General features: G+C 40.7%; 2 protein-coding genes across 2 annotated transcripts; one reads left to right on the top strand and one right to left on the bottom strand.

Moving 5' to 3' along the window:
- Positions 1 to 1,035: 1,035 nt before the first annotated feature.
- On the top strand, positions 1,036 to 5,461 carry tmem45b (transmembrane protein 45B). Its single transcript, XM_077593150.1, has 6 exons — positions 1,036 to 1,157; positions 2,368 to 2,565; positions 2,638 to 2,850; positions 4,035 to 4,219; positions 4,543 to 4,685; positions 4,794 to 5,461. The coding sequence occupies exons 2-6, from the start codon at positions 2,376 to 2,378 to the stop codon at positions 4,903 to 4,905; spliced, it is 843 nt and encodes a 280-aa protein (XP_077449276.1). The 5' UTR covers positions 1,036 to 1,157; positions 2,368 to 2,375; the 3' UTR covers positions 4,906 to 5,461.
- On the bottom strand, positions 5,329 to 16,463 carry nfrkb (nuclear factor related to kappaB binding protein). The gene is made up of 26 exons (XM_077593147.1): positions 16,357 to 16,463; positions 15,738 to 15,878; positions 15,083 to 15,284; positions 14,874 to 15,001; positions 14,627 to 14,798; positions 14,425 to 14,529; positions 14,178 to 14,251; positions 14,013 to 14,094; positions 13,757 to 13,949; positions 13,572 to 13,683; positions 12,286 to 12,412; positions 12,130 to 12,207; positions 11,979 to 12,055; positions 11,864 to 11,910; positions 11,720 to 11,780; positions 11,466 to 11,640; positions 11,280 to 11,386; positions 11,082 to 11,205; positions 10,252 to 10,331; positions 9,939 to 10,138; positions 9,597 to 9,867; positions 9,351 to 9,530; positions 8,484 to 9,203; positions 7,089 to 7,195; positions 6,891 to 7,026; positions 5,329 to 5,805 (listed from the first exon to the last, which is right to left on the bottom strand). The coding sequence occupies exons 2-26, from the start codon at positions 15,858 to 15,860 to the stop codon at positions 5,665 to 5,667; spliced, it is 3,822 nt and encodes a 1,273-aa protein (XP_077449273.1). The 5' UTR covers positions 15,861 to 15,878; positions 16,357 to 16,463; the 3' UTR covers positions 5,329 to 5,664.
- Between the last annotated feature and the right edge of the window lie 87 nt (positions 16,464 to 16,550).

Here is a 16,550-nt window from a genome sequence, read left to right as displayed (position 1 = left end):
TCTTACTTTGTTTTTCACCATTATTATTATTATTATTATTAATGCTGTATTAAAAAAAAACGTTCGTGCATGAATTAGGATTACACGGCACTCATTAACTCACTGACTTCCATTGACGGCACCAGACGTCCAAGCCATTTGGACTGGGAGGGGCTAATAAACAGTGAATCAATCATCCCTCCTGGTCCAAAATGGATTGGACGTCTAGCGCTGTCAATGACACTGAAAGATAAACATTTACAGCCAGTCTTCCCAGTGTAAATTATTTGTCCGTCCAATGCCAATGCAATGCATTGAGATCAATACTATGATGAAAAAAAAAATCTACTTTAGAGTGTAACTTGGGGTTGTAAACAGTTTATTGTTTTAAATTCATCTCACCTTTATTAGTTTTTCAAACATTGTATTAATTTATAAATGAATGTATATTAGCGGTGTTGAAAATAAATGAATGTATCATTACAAAGTCAATATAAAAACAATAAGGATGAATAACTTTTTGAAAAATTGTATTTTTTTTTCTAAATGACCAAAATAGTCACTAAATGTCTTAGGTGTAAAAACTAAAAAAATATATTTATTTGTATGCAAATAAGTTACTTTTTTTCCTTAAGTAAACTGTAAATATTCATATAATAATAATACTCTCATCTCATTTTCTGAACCGTTTTATCCACATTAGGGTCCCGGGGGGTGCTAGAGCCTATCCCAGCTGACTTCGACACCCTGAATTGGTGGCCAGCCAATTGCCATTCATGCTCACACTCATACCTAAGGGCAATTTAGAGTGTCCAATCAGCCTACCATGCATGTCTTTGGAATCTGGGAGGAAATCGTAGTACCCGGAGAAAACCCACGCAGGCCCGGGGAGAACATGCATTTTCTTATGTTTTAATATTTTCTAAATGCTTTATGGTGGCTTCTTTGTCTTACAAATGCAGGTAAATATAGGTACAGTATTTTTTGTTTGTTTTACAAACAAAACAAAACAAAAAAAGGCCCATCATGAGGAAGCGTGCGCAAATATTGGGTGGGGCCAAACGTCATGATCGCATTTCCCCCCTAATCGTGCGAGACAGGTGGCAACACTCGCACGTCGGGAGGCGATCGAGCAAAAAAAGCTGACTTTTCTTTGGGAATTTCAATCGTATGTTAAGGTAAAGTGGCGACTTTTCCCTCAAATGAGCTGTTTACTGTTTTGCGCATCACATTTGTGACATTTGCGACGAGGAAAAACGTGTTTGGCTCGCTCGAAGCACTTGCGCTGGACAAACAAAATAGACGATATAACTACACGCACGCACAAATACACGCATGTACATCGAATGTACATGTACATACATGTATTTATCTTTTACATTTGCTGGTTTATTTGAAAAGGTTGTCTATCGAACTTACTTTACGATCCCTGAACAGGAAATCCTATTGAAGTGAGTGGAATGTATTTTTTTCATTTAATGTTTGGATCAAAATGTAGTTTAAAAAAGTTTAAAATGTATTATCTGCATCTTCAGATTAATAATCACTTGAGTGCATCAGCAGAGATGGACCAGAAGAAATGTTTCTAGAAAAAACGTCGTCATTTGTTTGATTTGTTTTTAAAGCAACAAAAAAAAAACAGTAGTAGAGCAATTCCCCCCAAAAAATATTCATTATTTCATTAAAATGTGGATTCCAGAAAGTCTTTTTGATGAGCTTTCCTTACATAAGTTAGGATTCAAATACATTGTGTATGAATGTTTATGTAGAAACATTTAAAACAAGTAACACTTGTGTTTTAATTTAAAGTTATACAAGTAAACAGTACTTAATATTCTATAGTCCAGAACAATACATTTCTCAAATTTATTTATGTACTGTAACAGACAACAATTTTCAAAGTACTTTGGACATTTATTTCAGTCAATCTTTGACAAACCACTGGCTGGCACGTACGTACTTGTATCACACTTTAATAACCACCAATATAATATAAATTAATGTAACATGAGTTATAATCTGAGTTGAAAGTAGTGTTCATCAATTGCTTGAAGCAAGACCAATTTATTTTAAAAAGAGGTGCTTTACATTATGAAAATGAAACTGAACTGAAAGTCAAATATAAATAAAAGAATACAAAAAAGTCACATTAAATTAGAAGAATCCTTAAAATTAAATACAAAAAAAGTTAATTTCATAGAATTGGCTATTTGTAATGTATGTTATTGTCTTGGCACAATAAACAATCACTCAGTTCAAAAAAGGCACAGTTGTTTATGTTCCTAACACATATTTGTTTCGTCATTTTTTTATCATGAGAAGCCATCTGCAGATCATAAAATGAAAGCTTAGAAAGTGATGACAAATGTACCTGTCTTCTATTTTTAGGCCTTACCATGGCCAACTTTGGAGGCCATGCCATTCCTGGCGCTTTCTTCTTGCTTTTTGGATTATGGCTGACAATCAAACACACTCTTCAACACTACTGGAAGAAAAACCAGCTGAAAGGGAGAGCCATTTTGCCTCCTTTCTTCAAACGAATGGAGTACATTGAGGGGGGCTTGCAAATCTTTGCTTCATTTGTCGGTCAGTCTTCCTTCTTGAAGCATCCTCGAAATGAACCAAACTCCTGATTTAAGCGAGGTTGTCCTGTTTCAGGCATCATGGTGGAGCAATTTGTGGTGGACGGCCCACACGCTCGCCTCTACGACGCGGAAAACAACGCGTGGGTCAAGCTGATGAATTGGCAGCACAGCACCATGTACCTCTTTTTTGGCATCTCTGGGATAGCTTTGGTGCTGAGCACTTTTTCCAAACTCGTACCAGTCGGCGTGGACCGATTTGCTCTATCTTTGGCTCTTTTTGTAGAAGGTAAGATGGATAGAATCAAATAGGGCGCATTTGCATTTGCCCTCTTTGGTTTGGACTGAACCCAAAAAGTTGATGCAACCTTTAAACTGGTGTGAATTTTAAGACAGCGAACTCTATTGCGGAGCACACTGCCAGTCTGAGACTTTGCTGGGGAGAGAGATGCTCTCGGTTTGCCTGCTGCGGTTCAGTAAATGTGGGAAAGTCACCGCAACGTAGTTCGAACCAGTTCTGGAATAACACACGTTTTCGCGTGTACGCTTCTGTAGTCAGATGAAGTATGGCAAATGTTGTTTGATTTGTATCACCATTTTGTAGTTAGCAGTATAAGACTGAAGGTCTACTACGGCGACAGAAAAATGATGCAGGAAAATACACAATGTTAATGCACTAGGACAGGGGTGTCAGACTCAGGTTGGTTCGCGGGCCGCATTAACGTCAACTCGATTGCATGTGGGCCGGACCATTTTAGATATAATATTTAGATTTTTTTTAATAAATTGATTAAAAGCCCTGAATATTCAGGTTTTTTTTTTATAGATCTAAAACGATGTTTATTTTAGCATTTTTTATATATTTTTAGATTTTACAAAATGATTTTTGAACTATAAACACAGAAAAAAATGATTAAAAAATTACAATTATTGATTTAAAAGGGGGGAAATTAGGAAATTTAATATACATCTATACTCTTCATTTTAATTTGATCCCAAAACAGAAAGTCAGCACTCATGATTTACCATTCCCGGGCCACTAAAATGATGCGGCAGGCCAGATTTGGCCCCCAGGCCACTACTTTGACACATGTGCACTAGGATGAAGAAGAAAAGAATTATATGCACGAGTGGAGAACACTACAGCTCCATGATTTTTCTACTTTGCTTCTGCATTTTTAGCGTGTTACCCCACCCAGAGCACTTTATCCAATAATAGAATGACATTTGCACATGTGTGCATTTGTTGTCAAGTCCTGGGATTAGAATTGTAACAGAAAAAGTAACCGTATGATGCCAAAAAAGGAGATTGTATATTTGGGTTGGGACCAAAGAAAGCAAACCATAGACTTGGTTTTAATACTGTGTTTAATGCCTGTGTTAACATCCAGTTGTCCCAATACTTTGGGGAATATAAAGGTTTATTTGATAGCGCTGAAGATCTAAAAGATATTTTGTCGCTGTGTGACCTAGGTTTTTTGTTCTACTACCATGTGCACAGTCGCCCCCCACTAGATGCCCACATCCACACTCTTCTACTTGTGGCTGTGTTCAGTGGGTCAGCTAGCACCATGATGGAGGTGTTCGTGAGGGATCACTTCATTCTGGAGCTCCTGAAGGCCTTCTTGTTCATCTTGCAGGGCTCGTGGTTCTACCAGGTGAAAAATGCCAAGATAAAATTCAGACACTGTGACAAAAGGTTTTAAAGTTCAGTTTTGCTTGTGAAAGTCAAACGCAATCCAGCCTATGACAATGGGTGACTTCCAAATTGTGAAAATTAGAGTAATTATTTTCTTACAAAATAATGTGAGGTGGCTTTGTTCCAATGTCAATTTGTCAACATTAAAAACACAGGTGTTAACGCATTAGCAGAACGGAATGTTAAAAAAAAGAAACGAATATTCATCCTTGAGGATCTTTTGGGGTTTATTTCCTTTTCTTAAAGGGAGTTGTTCACGTCAGTGTTTGAAACTCATTCCAGATTGGTTTCGTTCTTTTCCCACCGAGAGGCCCGCAGTGGGATTTGACTTTGCATAGCAACATCATGTTTGTCACCATGTGCTTCTGCTGGCACATAGCCTCTGCATTTTTCGTCGTCACTTGCACCTCGGCTGCCGTTTGGATGTGAGAATGTCTTTTTTTTTTCCAAGCTGCACAATTAAACCAGCTCAAGAAAGTGATTGTTGCTTCAAACCTTGCTTGTGACCTGTTTTTTCCTTCTTCCTTCAATAGCATCATAAGGAGATTCTCCAGAAGAGCAAAAGACATTGAGATGGCGATGCGAAGTAAACTGTCCACTGCAAACTCTGAAAAAGCTTTGCTTGAAGACTCAGAGGAGGAGTAACGTCTTTATCATATTCAGTCTTTTTGTTTCCTTGAAAATGATTTGCGCTGCATAATTAAGACTGGCATGACTTATTTTCGGCAAAATTACATTAGCTCTAAAATAAGTTTATTTTGTATTTCTATCCATTTTCTTCAGTGCTTTGCCAAGGTGCACAGATCAGTATAGGGCTTCCCAATTATTGAAATGAAGTCTATTCCAAATTAAGGATGTTCGCTTTAATCAGGGTTATTACTGTGAGGTACTTCTAATGGAATATAAACAGTACTACTCATAAAATTAGAATAGCCTGTCAGATCGACAGTCTTCCCCATGTTTGAACTCTTCTAGAACTGATTTCTTAATGGATCTGGACCATTTTTGTTGAGGTTTTGAATTACATGCGTGCCAACTGTGTACAAAATGGGAGTTATATACAGTATCCTGAGTTCATGTTTTTAATAAGCTGAAAAATCTTAATCACCATACTTACATCAAGGAGCTGCTCGAGATATGTCAATTTCCATTTAATGTGTTGGTTTAATCTTTTTGCCAAAATAAAACAACTTTTACTTGACGTTTTAACTTTGCGTTTAGTTCTGCAGAGGCTTGAAAATGAAATGAAGGTAGGTTTTTAAAAAACATGAAACCCACTGTCAAACAGCAATAATGAAATAAGAATAGATGCTTAGGACTTACACAGAAAAGATGACAAAGGAAAAAATATTTTCTTGCATGAATGACAAAATACACCAAAAATATTTGGATAGTATACTGAAATCACGGAGGAGGTGCCGGTGGATGATCGGGTGGACATTTTGTTGAAGGTGCCGTTGTGACGACAACTGTAGAGACGGGTTTCGGGGAAGCTGCCGTCAGGTGCTGCTGCAGATGCTGCGCCTGAACTGTCTGAATGCGAACCTGAAAGGGGTAAGAAGTGAGACCAAGTAAAGAAGTGAGGTACTACTACTGGTCATGTACACTCTAAAGCAGGTGTCAAAGTGGCGGCCCGGGGGCCAAATCTGGCCCACCGCATCATTTTGTGTGGCCCGGGAAAGTAAATCATGAGTGCCGACTTTGTTTTAGGATCAAATTAAAATGAAGAGTATAGATGTATATTAAATTTCCTGATTTTCCCGCTTTTAAATCAATAATTGTAATTTTGTAATCATTTTTTTTCTGTGTTTTTAGTTCAAAAATCATTTTGTAAAATCTAAAAATATATATAAAAACCTAAAATAAATATTGTTTTAGATCTATAAAAAACCTGAATATTCAGGTCTTTTAATCCAGTTCTTTTAATCCATTTATAAAAAAAATCTAAATATATCTAAAATGGTCCGGCCCACATAAAATCGTGTTGACGTTAACGCGGCCCGTGAACCAACCCGAGTCTGACACCCCTGCTCTAAAGCATCAACTACTAAATATATAGAAATGTAACTTATTTTAAAATGTATTCATGAGGTGAACAAGACATGGAAAAACTCATCCAGGTTCTCATTTTTAGTAAATTGCACTAATGTAATGTGATATTTACAGGTCTTAATGGAAAAAAGTCAGGAAGCTGCAACTTATAAGGTCCTTTACAAACATAAAATGGCCTTGGCCCAAAATACATGCTTGAATTGTTTGACATCCTACAAATCATCGCGTGTGCTGTCTGTTCCAAGAACCAAATATTCAGTTACTATTCTCACCTCTGGAACTTACCTGAAGGTTGGAATTGTGCGCAAACCGATTTCAGTGTATTCATAATCGCACTATAGTTAAAACTTCAAGTTCTATGACTTTTATATATCATTCATTTTTTGTCTTTTTCTCTATTTGCTGTTTCAAATGTGCTATTGATTTGAGACATTTTCATCTAATGTAAAGTATCTTGAATTCCCTCTACAAATGTGCCTTGCCTTGAGAAAGCAAGGAACTGAGTAATTTGAAAGTACTTCAAATTAGTCATGTTATTGTTGCACCCCGGCTGTTTCTTTGTTAACCTTGGCACAAACCTGTGTGGCTTGTCCTTGTTGCTGTAGTTGCTGGAACTGCTGTGCTGTAACAAAACTGACTGGTTTGTTTCCAGCAATCAGCTTGGTGCCTGCAGGCATGGTGGTCAATATGATGTTTCTCCCCAAGCTGCTGATACTAGAGTGATAGCGTTCTGTAAGTATCAGGGTTCAAAAATACGGTGCATGTGATTGACCTACTTTGTGTTGAGGCTCCCCTTCACGATTGGCGTCGTCACCACGCTTTTGCTTTTTAGCGGTTGGTTGAGGACTGACAGAGGAACTGTAATGCGTGCTGGTAACTTCCCCTATGACAAAGTGAAACAAGTGGAGGGATTTATTTCATACTGTTTGTTACTGAACCAAAGTTGCGTTTTAGAATAAAATAATATAAAATAATTACATAGAAGTCAAAAAAGAAAGTTCCTGCTGTCAAGACAGTAAGTGCAGGTGTTAAATACTGGGAGAACCTGTTTGTGATACCATCGTGTCTTAAAAAAACATTGCTAGGGACCTGTTATGTTGGCACTCCATTACACTAGCAAATATAATTGTGAAATACATGTGATGATAGTTAGTTTCTCCTACTGTTATATGAATGTCACACTAATATTAGATTATAAATGTTGATTCCAAATAGTGACTTAAAAAACAGGTGTATTAACATGTCATCAAAAGACCAAGAGTATTTCATGCATTCTTTAAATATCTATCAGAAATTCTACGCATCCTTCCTTTTTAGTTGATAGCAAAAAAGTTAATTATATATCCCGTTAATACCCAGGGTAATCAAACTAGTTGAAGAGCATTTAATTCTTTTAAGTGCCATAATGTATTGCACTGCAAAAAGGATAAATATCTATTATTTATAGAAATATATTCAACAGTAAGTCAAATTGGAACATTTCCCTTACTGAACTTGATTATTTCCTTCACCACAACACTGGAATCAATAGTCATTTTTACTTTTAGTCAGACATTGCCAAACACTTTCTCACTTAGAAATGTATTCTCACTACTTTCAAAATGGAGCCCCGGACCCACTCCAAATATTAGCCAGGAACATCATCGGGGACCCATACCACCCTGGTCACAATCTGTTCCAGCTGCTGCCCTCTGGCAGACGCTATAGGTCTCACAAAGTACGGACAAATAGGCTTAAGGACAATTTTTTCCCACATCCATCAGGACTCTAAACTTGCGGTAACACAACACACAATCCCTTCTGAGGCAACATGAAAAAGCGTTGGGCGGTGATCTGCCTCCTACTGGCTGACTGAAGGTAAGTGAAAGACAGTGAGAGGTAAGTGAAAGACAGTGAGAGGTAAGTGATCCGCTCGGGGGTGATGTGATGTATCCATCACGGCAGAATGCCAAATTACGAGTCTGAAATTATTTTCACTTATTTGGGTCTTTTGCCAGGAAAACGCACCTTATGGAGAAGCACTACCAATTTCATCATACGCAGTTTCTGGGTATGATGACAATTAGGCTTTTGTCGAGTCAATGATGATGACAAAGCCTATGTCCGATTATTAACATATTATATACCATACATTTTGTCAATATAATACAAGCCCTTGTGAAATCACTTACTGTCTGCGTGGTGCCCACTGGGGAGGACACTTGTCGCATGGTCGCTGTGGCCGTTCCCAGTTTCAAAGGTGAAGCCGAGGCTCCCGAAGCAACCGCTGCGCCCTTCGCGCCTGCCACCACGGTGGCGGTCACGGTTGCAACGTTGGCGCAGGTGGAGACGATCGTGGGCTTTCCGCCGCCAGACGTCACGGTGATGGCCTGACCTTGTTTCTGCGGGATCATCCCGAGCCCCGGCATGATTCGGATGGTGGCGCCGCTCTTCTCCGGGGAGTTAACGGTCGAGAAGCTCCGCGATTTCTGCTCGGCTACGCTGACGGCCAGCGTGGGCATCAGGCGTATGGCCGTGTCTCCCCCACTTTTTAGCAAAGTGGACGTGAGGGGTGCACTCTTGGTGGTGGGGACCTCGCCCGTGCAGGATGCGGCCGCCGAGACGGACGAGTGAGGAGGTGTCACGTGGAGAGTGGCCGATATGGCCTTGCTGCCGGCGGCGGCCGTGCCCAGGAAGTCGGGGCTGAGTTTGACTGTCGCCATGGGAGATTTGGTGAGCGTGGCCATCATGTCCGGCGTGATCCGTAGCACGGTTTGCCCCTTGGCGTCCGTAGTGATGGAAGAGGGTGGAAGACGCAAGACATCTTTGCCTTGGATGCAGAGGTTTGTGGCAGTAAGTGGAATTCCGGTTGCTCCGGAAGATTTTAGTCCCAATTGCCCGGTGATGGACACCTTTGCGTGGAAAATACAGGAGGGCTGTCAATGGGCTGTTAATGTAGCCATTTTCCAAATTAAAACATTTACTCAATGTTTAGTCCACCTTTTTGAAGTTAAAAAATGTCATTTTTGCCTTTGAGAATAACCTGACGCATGGTTTACCTGTTTGATGTTTTGACTGGAAACTCCATGGAGCACAGTTGGTGAGGTTGTGGGATTGCCGGCAGAGCTCCTGGGTGACACGCTCTGAGGTTTAGCCATAGTTACCGTGGAAACCGACAGGGTGTTGGTCACTTGCACGGGACTACCAGGCTGGCTTCTCAGAGGCACCGACACCACTGCCTGTTTTAAGACGCAATGAATTTACTTCTAACATGGAACTCTTGTTATTGCTATTATTCCTTTCACCTGTGAGATGCCCTTAGTTGCCACAGAAACCGGCATCCTGATCTGATGAGCGTTCGGATTAACCAAAGCAGCTTGGTGACTTCCAGATGGGGAGCCTAAACCGGGCTGGGCAGAAACTACCCGCACCTGTGGGATGGAGCCCGCTGCCAGGTGACTCACTATCCGAGCCGCGTGTTGGGACGAGACTGACTGCGATGTGGCCGGACTGGCCTGGCTGGCAGGCAAAATGGACCCCCGATGAGGCAAGGAGGGGGGAGACACCAGGAGAACGCTGCGAGAGACACGGTGGAGTTTAGTCAGAGTTTATGCCGTAAAGCACAACAACGAGGAGAGGAAACTGACCCTGGGTTGGTTTTGATCCCATCTGGAACGGTGGTCTTTGTCGATGCAGCGACTGTGCAGGGCAAGGGCGACTTTGGGGTCCCGGGTATGTTTGGGGTAGGCGTAGAGGGTGTCGGCGACATGGGACCGCAATTTACAGGTATGTCCTGTCCTGACTCCAAACATCCAGCTAATTTTCCACCTTCTTTGTTAGCTGATTTCTAAATGACATGAAATGGAGATTTGAGGACCTCAACAAAATTTGCAACTCTAAACCTAAGATAAGCGTTGTATTGGTTCAATAGCATGAGGACAAAGTTAATAGTTGTCTCACAGGTTTGGATGCAGGTTTTGGTTTCTGCTGCAGAGCTTTTCTGGCTTTTGCGGCAGCTGCTTGAGCTTGATGGATCCTCTCTGGGTGGGATAGAAGAAGAGCAAGATAAAGGCTAGATTCGCCTGCAGGTTTAATTGTCTAATTCCGATTTGAGTGCCTAAATCCCAGTGAAAAACACAATGACAAACAACAGACTAGGCCAAGAGCTTGTTTTAAACCTACAGCGTTATTCGCATTGTTTCATGCTTAGTGTGAAAGGAAAAACTCACTGTAAAGCACTTTCCCTTTTTAAATCAAACTCTTCAATTAAACACGCTATTTTCATGACGTGAGTACAGATGAGAATTAGGATGCCCTGAGGAAAAAATTGGACAAAATTCCGACTTTGATAAAATATTCTGTCCTGCTTTATTCTCAGAATTCTGAATTTAAGTTCAGAATTCAAAGTACTTTTAAAGTCACTATCTTGACCACTTTTTGTTTGCTTGGCTCGAATCCTCGACCTTACATGAGACTCTCGTTGATTAGATTGTGTACTGCACGTTCTTATTTATTATTTGTTTTTGGACATTCTATCATGCCTAATTCGAAACAATTAGAAATGAAAGAAGTATTGGCTAGATTTTCGTATAGTAATATATAGTAGAGGGTGTGGGAGGGGCTTGTTCGATGACTAGTCCTCTTTCCTGATTTCATTTCAAAGGTTATTATGAATGTGCTTTTTTTTTTTTTACAAATATATATCCTGCTATTGTGTTATACTTTATACTGCTATTGTGTTGCACATCTCTAATACAAAAATGACCAGCACCAAGCACATTATTACTCACCAAACTCTTCCTGACTGCGGTTGCGGTGCAGATAAATCCACAGTTTGCGTCCGATGTCATACTTTACGCATGGATCCTTCTCATAGTGCAGTCTATCCAGAGCCCCGCTGACAACCGTGTTCACCTAGATGGCACGAGAAAAGTCTCAATTTTGATGAAGCGGGCACCAGGAAAAAAAATGACCTCTTAAGTCTCAACCTGTGCGCTCGTTACATCGGGAGCAAGAAACTGTGAGTCCTTTAGCAGTTCACAAATTTCCGCTCGTGTTCCTTCGCCGTTGGGTAGCCTGGCCGCTGCATCCCGTACTAATAGGACGAAAAGGGCACTGGAAGCTTTGTATTTGCTTTACACACAAATGATTTGACAACAAAGAGAGGTTCGAACCCAAAGAGAGGATGGTGACGTAAGGCGGGCGGTTGGAACGGAGAAGTGTATGTTCACGGGCTTTATTGAGGGACATTTCCTTATCGAACACCCCCTTAACAGGCCCCACAACTGAATCAAAGCCATGCATGCGGAAGGTGAAGGCTCTGTGGGGTTGGTTGTATCGCTGCTGCTCCTGAAAAACATCATAAAAAAGACTTATTGGCACCAGGGATTTAAAAAAAAAAACATTTTACAGCAAAACGAAAAGGAACCTGAATTTGGAAAAGTTGTCTCTCATCTCCAGTGCTGGGTCTCACCACATAATCGGTTGAACTGTTGAAGACATTTATACATCGAATAATTCAAAATGATAAATAAATTGCTTTTTTTCTATTAGATTTGCAGAATAGTCTTACACTCGTGGCATAGGGGGTGTTAACTCAGTCAGCTCTTCAATTTCAGTCTGTAAATGACAAACATATTTAAAAACAAACATTATGCATAGACACAGATGTATATTTTTCATAATACCTTGACTACCAAATCTTTGGAATCCAGCCAGAGTTGACAGAGTGCAATCAAATCCTTCTCTGCATCCTGAGTGGGGCCTAAAGTAAGGGAAACAGGCATGAATCCCCAAACTCAATATTTAATATGACCATCAATAATCAATCCCTCTAACCGATCCATTTCCACTGTTGAGTTTCATCAACAAACTCCACAAATGGCAGGAAGCCACTGGGTAGAGCCATGACACCTTCTATAAAATAAGAAGGAAAAACAAAGAAGAATTGTATACATCTTGAAAATATACAGGGATTTAATTGTTCCACCTCACCTTTACTCTCTCCTGACAGAAACTGTAACGCGTGGAGAACCATATCGGACCAGCAAGAGGCAGATGAAAACCAGGCATTGAGTGAACTTGCTGGAGACAGCTGCCACATTTGGACTTTCTCCTCCAACTGAGAGGGCATCCGGAAGAAATAGTACAGTGATACCTCGACATACGAGCAATTTGAGATACGAGTAAAATTTCTGGCAAATATTCTTCTTGAGATATGAGACAAATTTTGATATACGAGCATACAGCGGACGCGAGAGGCTGCTCATAAGAACATCATGGGCACTGTCTCTCTCCCCGCAACTCCCTCGTGTAATGTCTCTACGAGCACTGGACAGAGCGTTGCATTTTTTCAGTGGTTTTTTTTCCCGTTAGTCAGTGCGAATGCGATCGCTAATACGAGAGGAGTAGATACTACTTATCGTTGGCAAGTGGTCGTGCATTATCCTATTGTGAGGACATTTGTTTGCATCATTTTGGGAATATTTTGAAGGGAAGACAAAACCAAACAACCCTCGATAGGTTGCATCTGAAATTCTGGGTGGAGGCGGGGCAAATATAGCCCAAAAATTTTTGAATTTAGTGTAAGGTTAGATTAAATTAATTTTTGAGTGTGTCTGCATCGTAATCCAAGTTCATTTAAATTTGTTTATGTTGCCGTGCTAAAAGTCCAGCCCCTTCTCCCCCCGACCCCCCTCTCTCTGTCACTCTCTCTCTCCCCTCCGCGAAATCCGTATAATTTTAGTAATATTAAACGGTACTCAGACGGACGTTTGGTTGCCCGGACGTTTGGTCGCCCGGACGTTTGGTCGCCGGACGTTTGGTCGCCGGACGTTTGACAACATGACAGAGAGTTTACTGTTGAAACCAGCTCTCAAAATTATATTCATGAGAGAGAGAGTTTAATATCAAAATTTCTACTGTTGAAACCAGCTCTCAAAATTATATTCACCCGGGCGACCAAACGTCCGGCGACCAAACGTCCGGCGACCAAACGTCCGGTCACGATATTAAACTACTAGTTATTTGTTACTTTGTTAATAGATGGCAAATTAGAACAAATTAAAATGTTTTTCCAATCGAATGTCCCGTTTTTTGTGTTTTTTCGGAGGGTAGGAACGAATTAATTTGTTTTTAGTTCATTTCTATGGGAAACGTTTGTTTGAGTTGAGTGAATCGACATACGAGCTCAGTCCCAGAACGAATTAAGCTTGTATCTCGAGGTACCACTGTAGTTGGAACCCATGCTCAAATAAGCGTTTGAGGCCACGTGGATGTACCAAAGAAGTGCTGGCGAGGTGTTCTGTCCTCAAGATGGTCTCCAACAAACTGAAGAAGCTGACAGTTAATTCTTCAATGAAGACAGGGCTGCTAGGAGGCTCCTCCAAGATTCTGCAATGATATATAACCATCATTAAAATGGTGTGTCTCGATTCCTTTATCCACATACAAGCGCCAAACATACTCTTCCTTAATGTTGGCCATTGGTGTCAATGGGGTGTCCGACATGGAGTTGATGATGTTTGCCAGAGGAGCTGCCGCGACATCTGAAGCAAGAGTGTCGCAGGGATCCTCAGTTTCCACTTTCACGGTCCTCATTTTTTTCTTTCGTTTCTCTTCTTTGATTTTTTTCTTCGGCAGAGACAGCTCAAAAAGAGCTGGAAGAGAAATTAAGATGGTATAAGTAAAAGAAGGTAGTTTACTGATGCGCATTCACTTACGTAAGGCTGCTTTGCGACCGATATTTGCTCTGGTGAGTATATCACTCAGGTGGATGTCGGAAGTTATCAAATCTGGATGATCCTGAGGAGAATAATTAGGTGTATTGTGCTGTATAAATTCACAGGTTTTCTGGTTAAATCGTATTCAAACATTTAATGTATTACTGGTTGTCGCTTTCTCTTCTCCCGGTGATTTTGTAGCATGGCCTTCAAGTCCTGCTCACCAAGTTGGAGTTTGTCTAAAAGAAATGACAATTTATCTTCTGGTACAATAACTTTTTTGTGGGCTCACTAATATGAACATTTTCCTATTAAACATGTCCGTGCATTCTGTGCTCTGCAACAAGGCGACCCCAAAATATCTAAAATGCAGTGAAGATGAAAAATACCCCTTGTTAAAAATAATTCTCACCAATGGTCTTCATATCTTGGGTGGACAGGCTGGGGATGACTTTGAGTGACACAGTGGTTGTTGGGGATGAGGGCGATTGTGGCGCTGGTGTCCACAGCGTTAGATCTAAAATAAATAACAATAAAACAGTTTGAAATCAGGGAAGTCAATTTTATAATTCTATAGAAACAAATAGTGACAGAGAAAAAAATGATACACCGACCGTCGTCATCAGATGAAGCATTACTGTCGCCACATTCTGTTTTAACCTCCTTTAAAATGCGTCGCAGTCTTCTTCGAACCTTTTGTTCTCGTATTTCAGCGTGACTTCTTGTCTGTAACTTTCTCTTTGGTGGAATGTCCAGACCATTGAGAGCGGTATGATCCACTAACTCCTAAAACCGGAAGCAATTTTGAATTCCACTTCTGGAAAGAGTTGTCTTTTCAACATTTTTTGGGGTCCAACGTACCTTTCGGGAGACAAGAATTTGTTTCAGCAGCCTGTGGTAGTACTGCTGGAGAGAGTACAATTGACGTCTTTGCTGAGACTTGGCACAGAGCTGTCTGTATTTGACCACTTCGGGATTGAAGTAACCATCTGCAATTGGATTATAAAGAATACTGAGTACGAGTAATGCTACGCTCTTAGAGTTAATACCTCAACGGGCATATTAAATACCTCGGAATAATTTCTGTGCAAGATGAAGAGGATTCCCAAAATGGAAATTTTGGTTGTTAAACAGGTCATCGATGACGTCCTCCTGCTCTTTTGCGTTATTGTCAGGGAATTGAGGCAAAAATTGACTGAGGTGTTGCCGCTGGGAATCTGACAACACTTCAGTCCACGTGCTTTCACTCATCACAGAGAAGAAGATTTCAGGCTGAAAATAAAATAAAAATATATATAACTATTTTTTTTTTTTTAAGTTACCAAATTGTTTAATAGTCCATAATCGCAAAGAGGCGGCCCGGCGGCCGAGTGGTTGGCGCGTCAGCCTCACAGTTCTGGGCTCGAGGGTTCAATTCCAGGTTGGTCCTCACAATGTGTAGTTTGCATGTTCTTCCCAAGCATGCGTGGGTTTTCTCTGGGTACTCCAGTTTTCTCCCACATCTCAAAAACATGCACGGTCAGCCGTCTGAACACTCTAAATTACCCCTAGGTATGAATGTGAGCGTAAATGGGTGTCCTTTTGCCCTACTATTGGCTGACCAATTCAGGGTGTCCTGAAGTTAGCTAGGATAGACTCCAGCATCCCCTATGACCCTTGCGGGAATAAGTGTTTGAGAAAATGAATGAATAATGACAGAGAATTATTCAGTTGCACATGACTCACATCTTCAAGTAGTTCCTCAGGGAGGCTGACCCTGCAGCTCCCCAGCATGCATTCCTCAGTGATCTGACCATCTTCTTCTTTAGGCTCAAGAGGGTCTGTAAGTATGTGAGTCAGGACATCCATACTGCTCCTCTTTTGTCACTGCAACAACGTACATCACAAAGCAAATTAGTTTTTTGAAAACCAACATAACACCCTTTTCTGTACTCCCCAACAAGGTGGCTTGTTTGTGGCATTATGGCACATAGATTGTTATTCCGCGTCACAACGTATCTTGATCAATTGAATTGAATTTAATTAGAAGCTTTATTGTCATTGGCTACCCGGTGGGGCGAGTGGTTAGCACGTCGGCCTCACAGCTCTGGGGTCCTAGATAGGCTCCAGCACCCGAATGAGGATAAAGTGCTTCAGAAAATGAGATGAGGTGAGCTTTATTGTCATTGCACATTGTACATCGTACAACGAGATGCCTTCCATGTACGTACAGCCCGATCGGACAGTTGTAACATACATACATATACAATACAGGCCAGGCTGCCTTCAAACGCAAATGTTATATTAACTCTATACGTTTCGCTTCATATTGGAAAAAAAATCACATTTCACTTTGAAAACTTACCCAAACGTTTGTAGTATCTGAGCCTACCCAATGTTTTGATATTGCAAAGGGGACGGTTTTAATGACGTACAGTTTTCTTCTTCCTTCAAAAACAGGAGATCGAAAAATAGGGCGCATAGTTTACAGCGCCTTTTAGAGGTTTTAACACCTAACTACATCGTGAAATACTAAATAAATTAAATTTCTCATCTCAT

This window comes from Stigmatopora argus, chromosome 22 (assembly GCF_051989625.1).
Source record: "Stigmatopora argus isolate UIUO_Sarg chromosome 22, RoL_Sarg_1.0, whole genome shotgun sequence".
Lineage (NCBI taxonomy): Eukaryota > Metazoa > Chordata > Actinopteri > Syngnathiformes > Syngnathidae > Stigmatopora > Stigmatopora argus.
The sequence above is the reverse complement of the archived record's forward strand: the minus strand, read 5'-3'. Positions and strand labels throughout refer to the sequence as shown.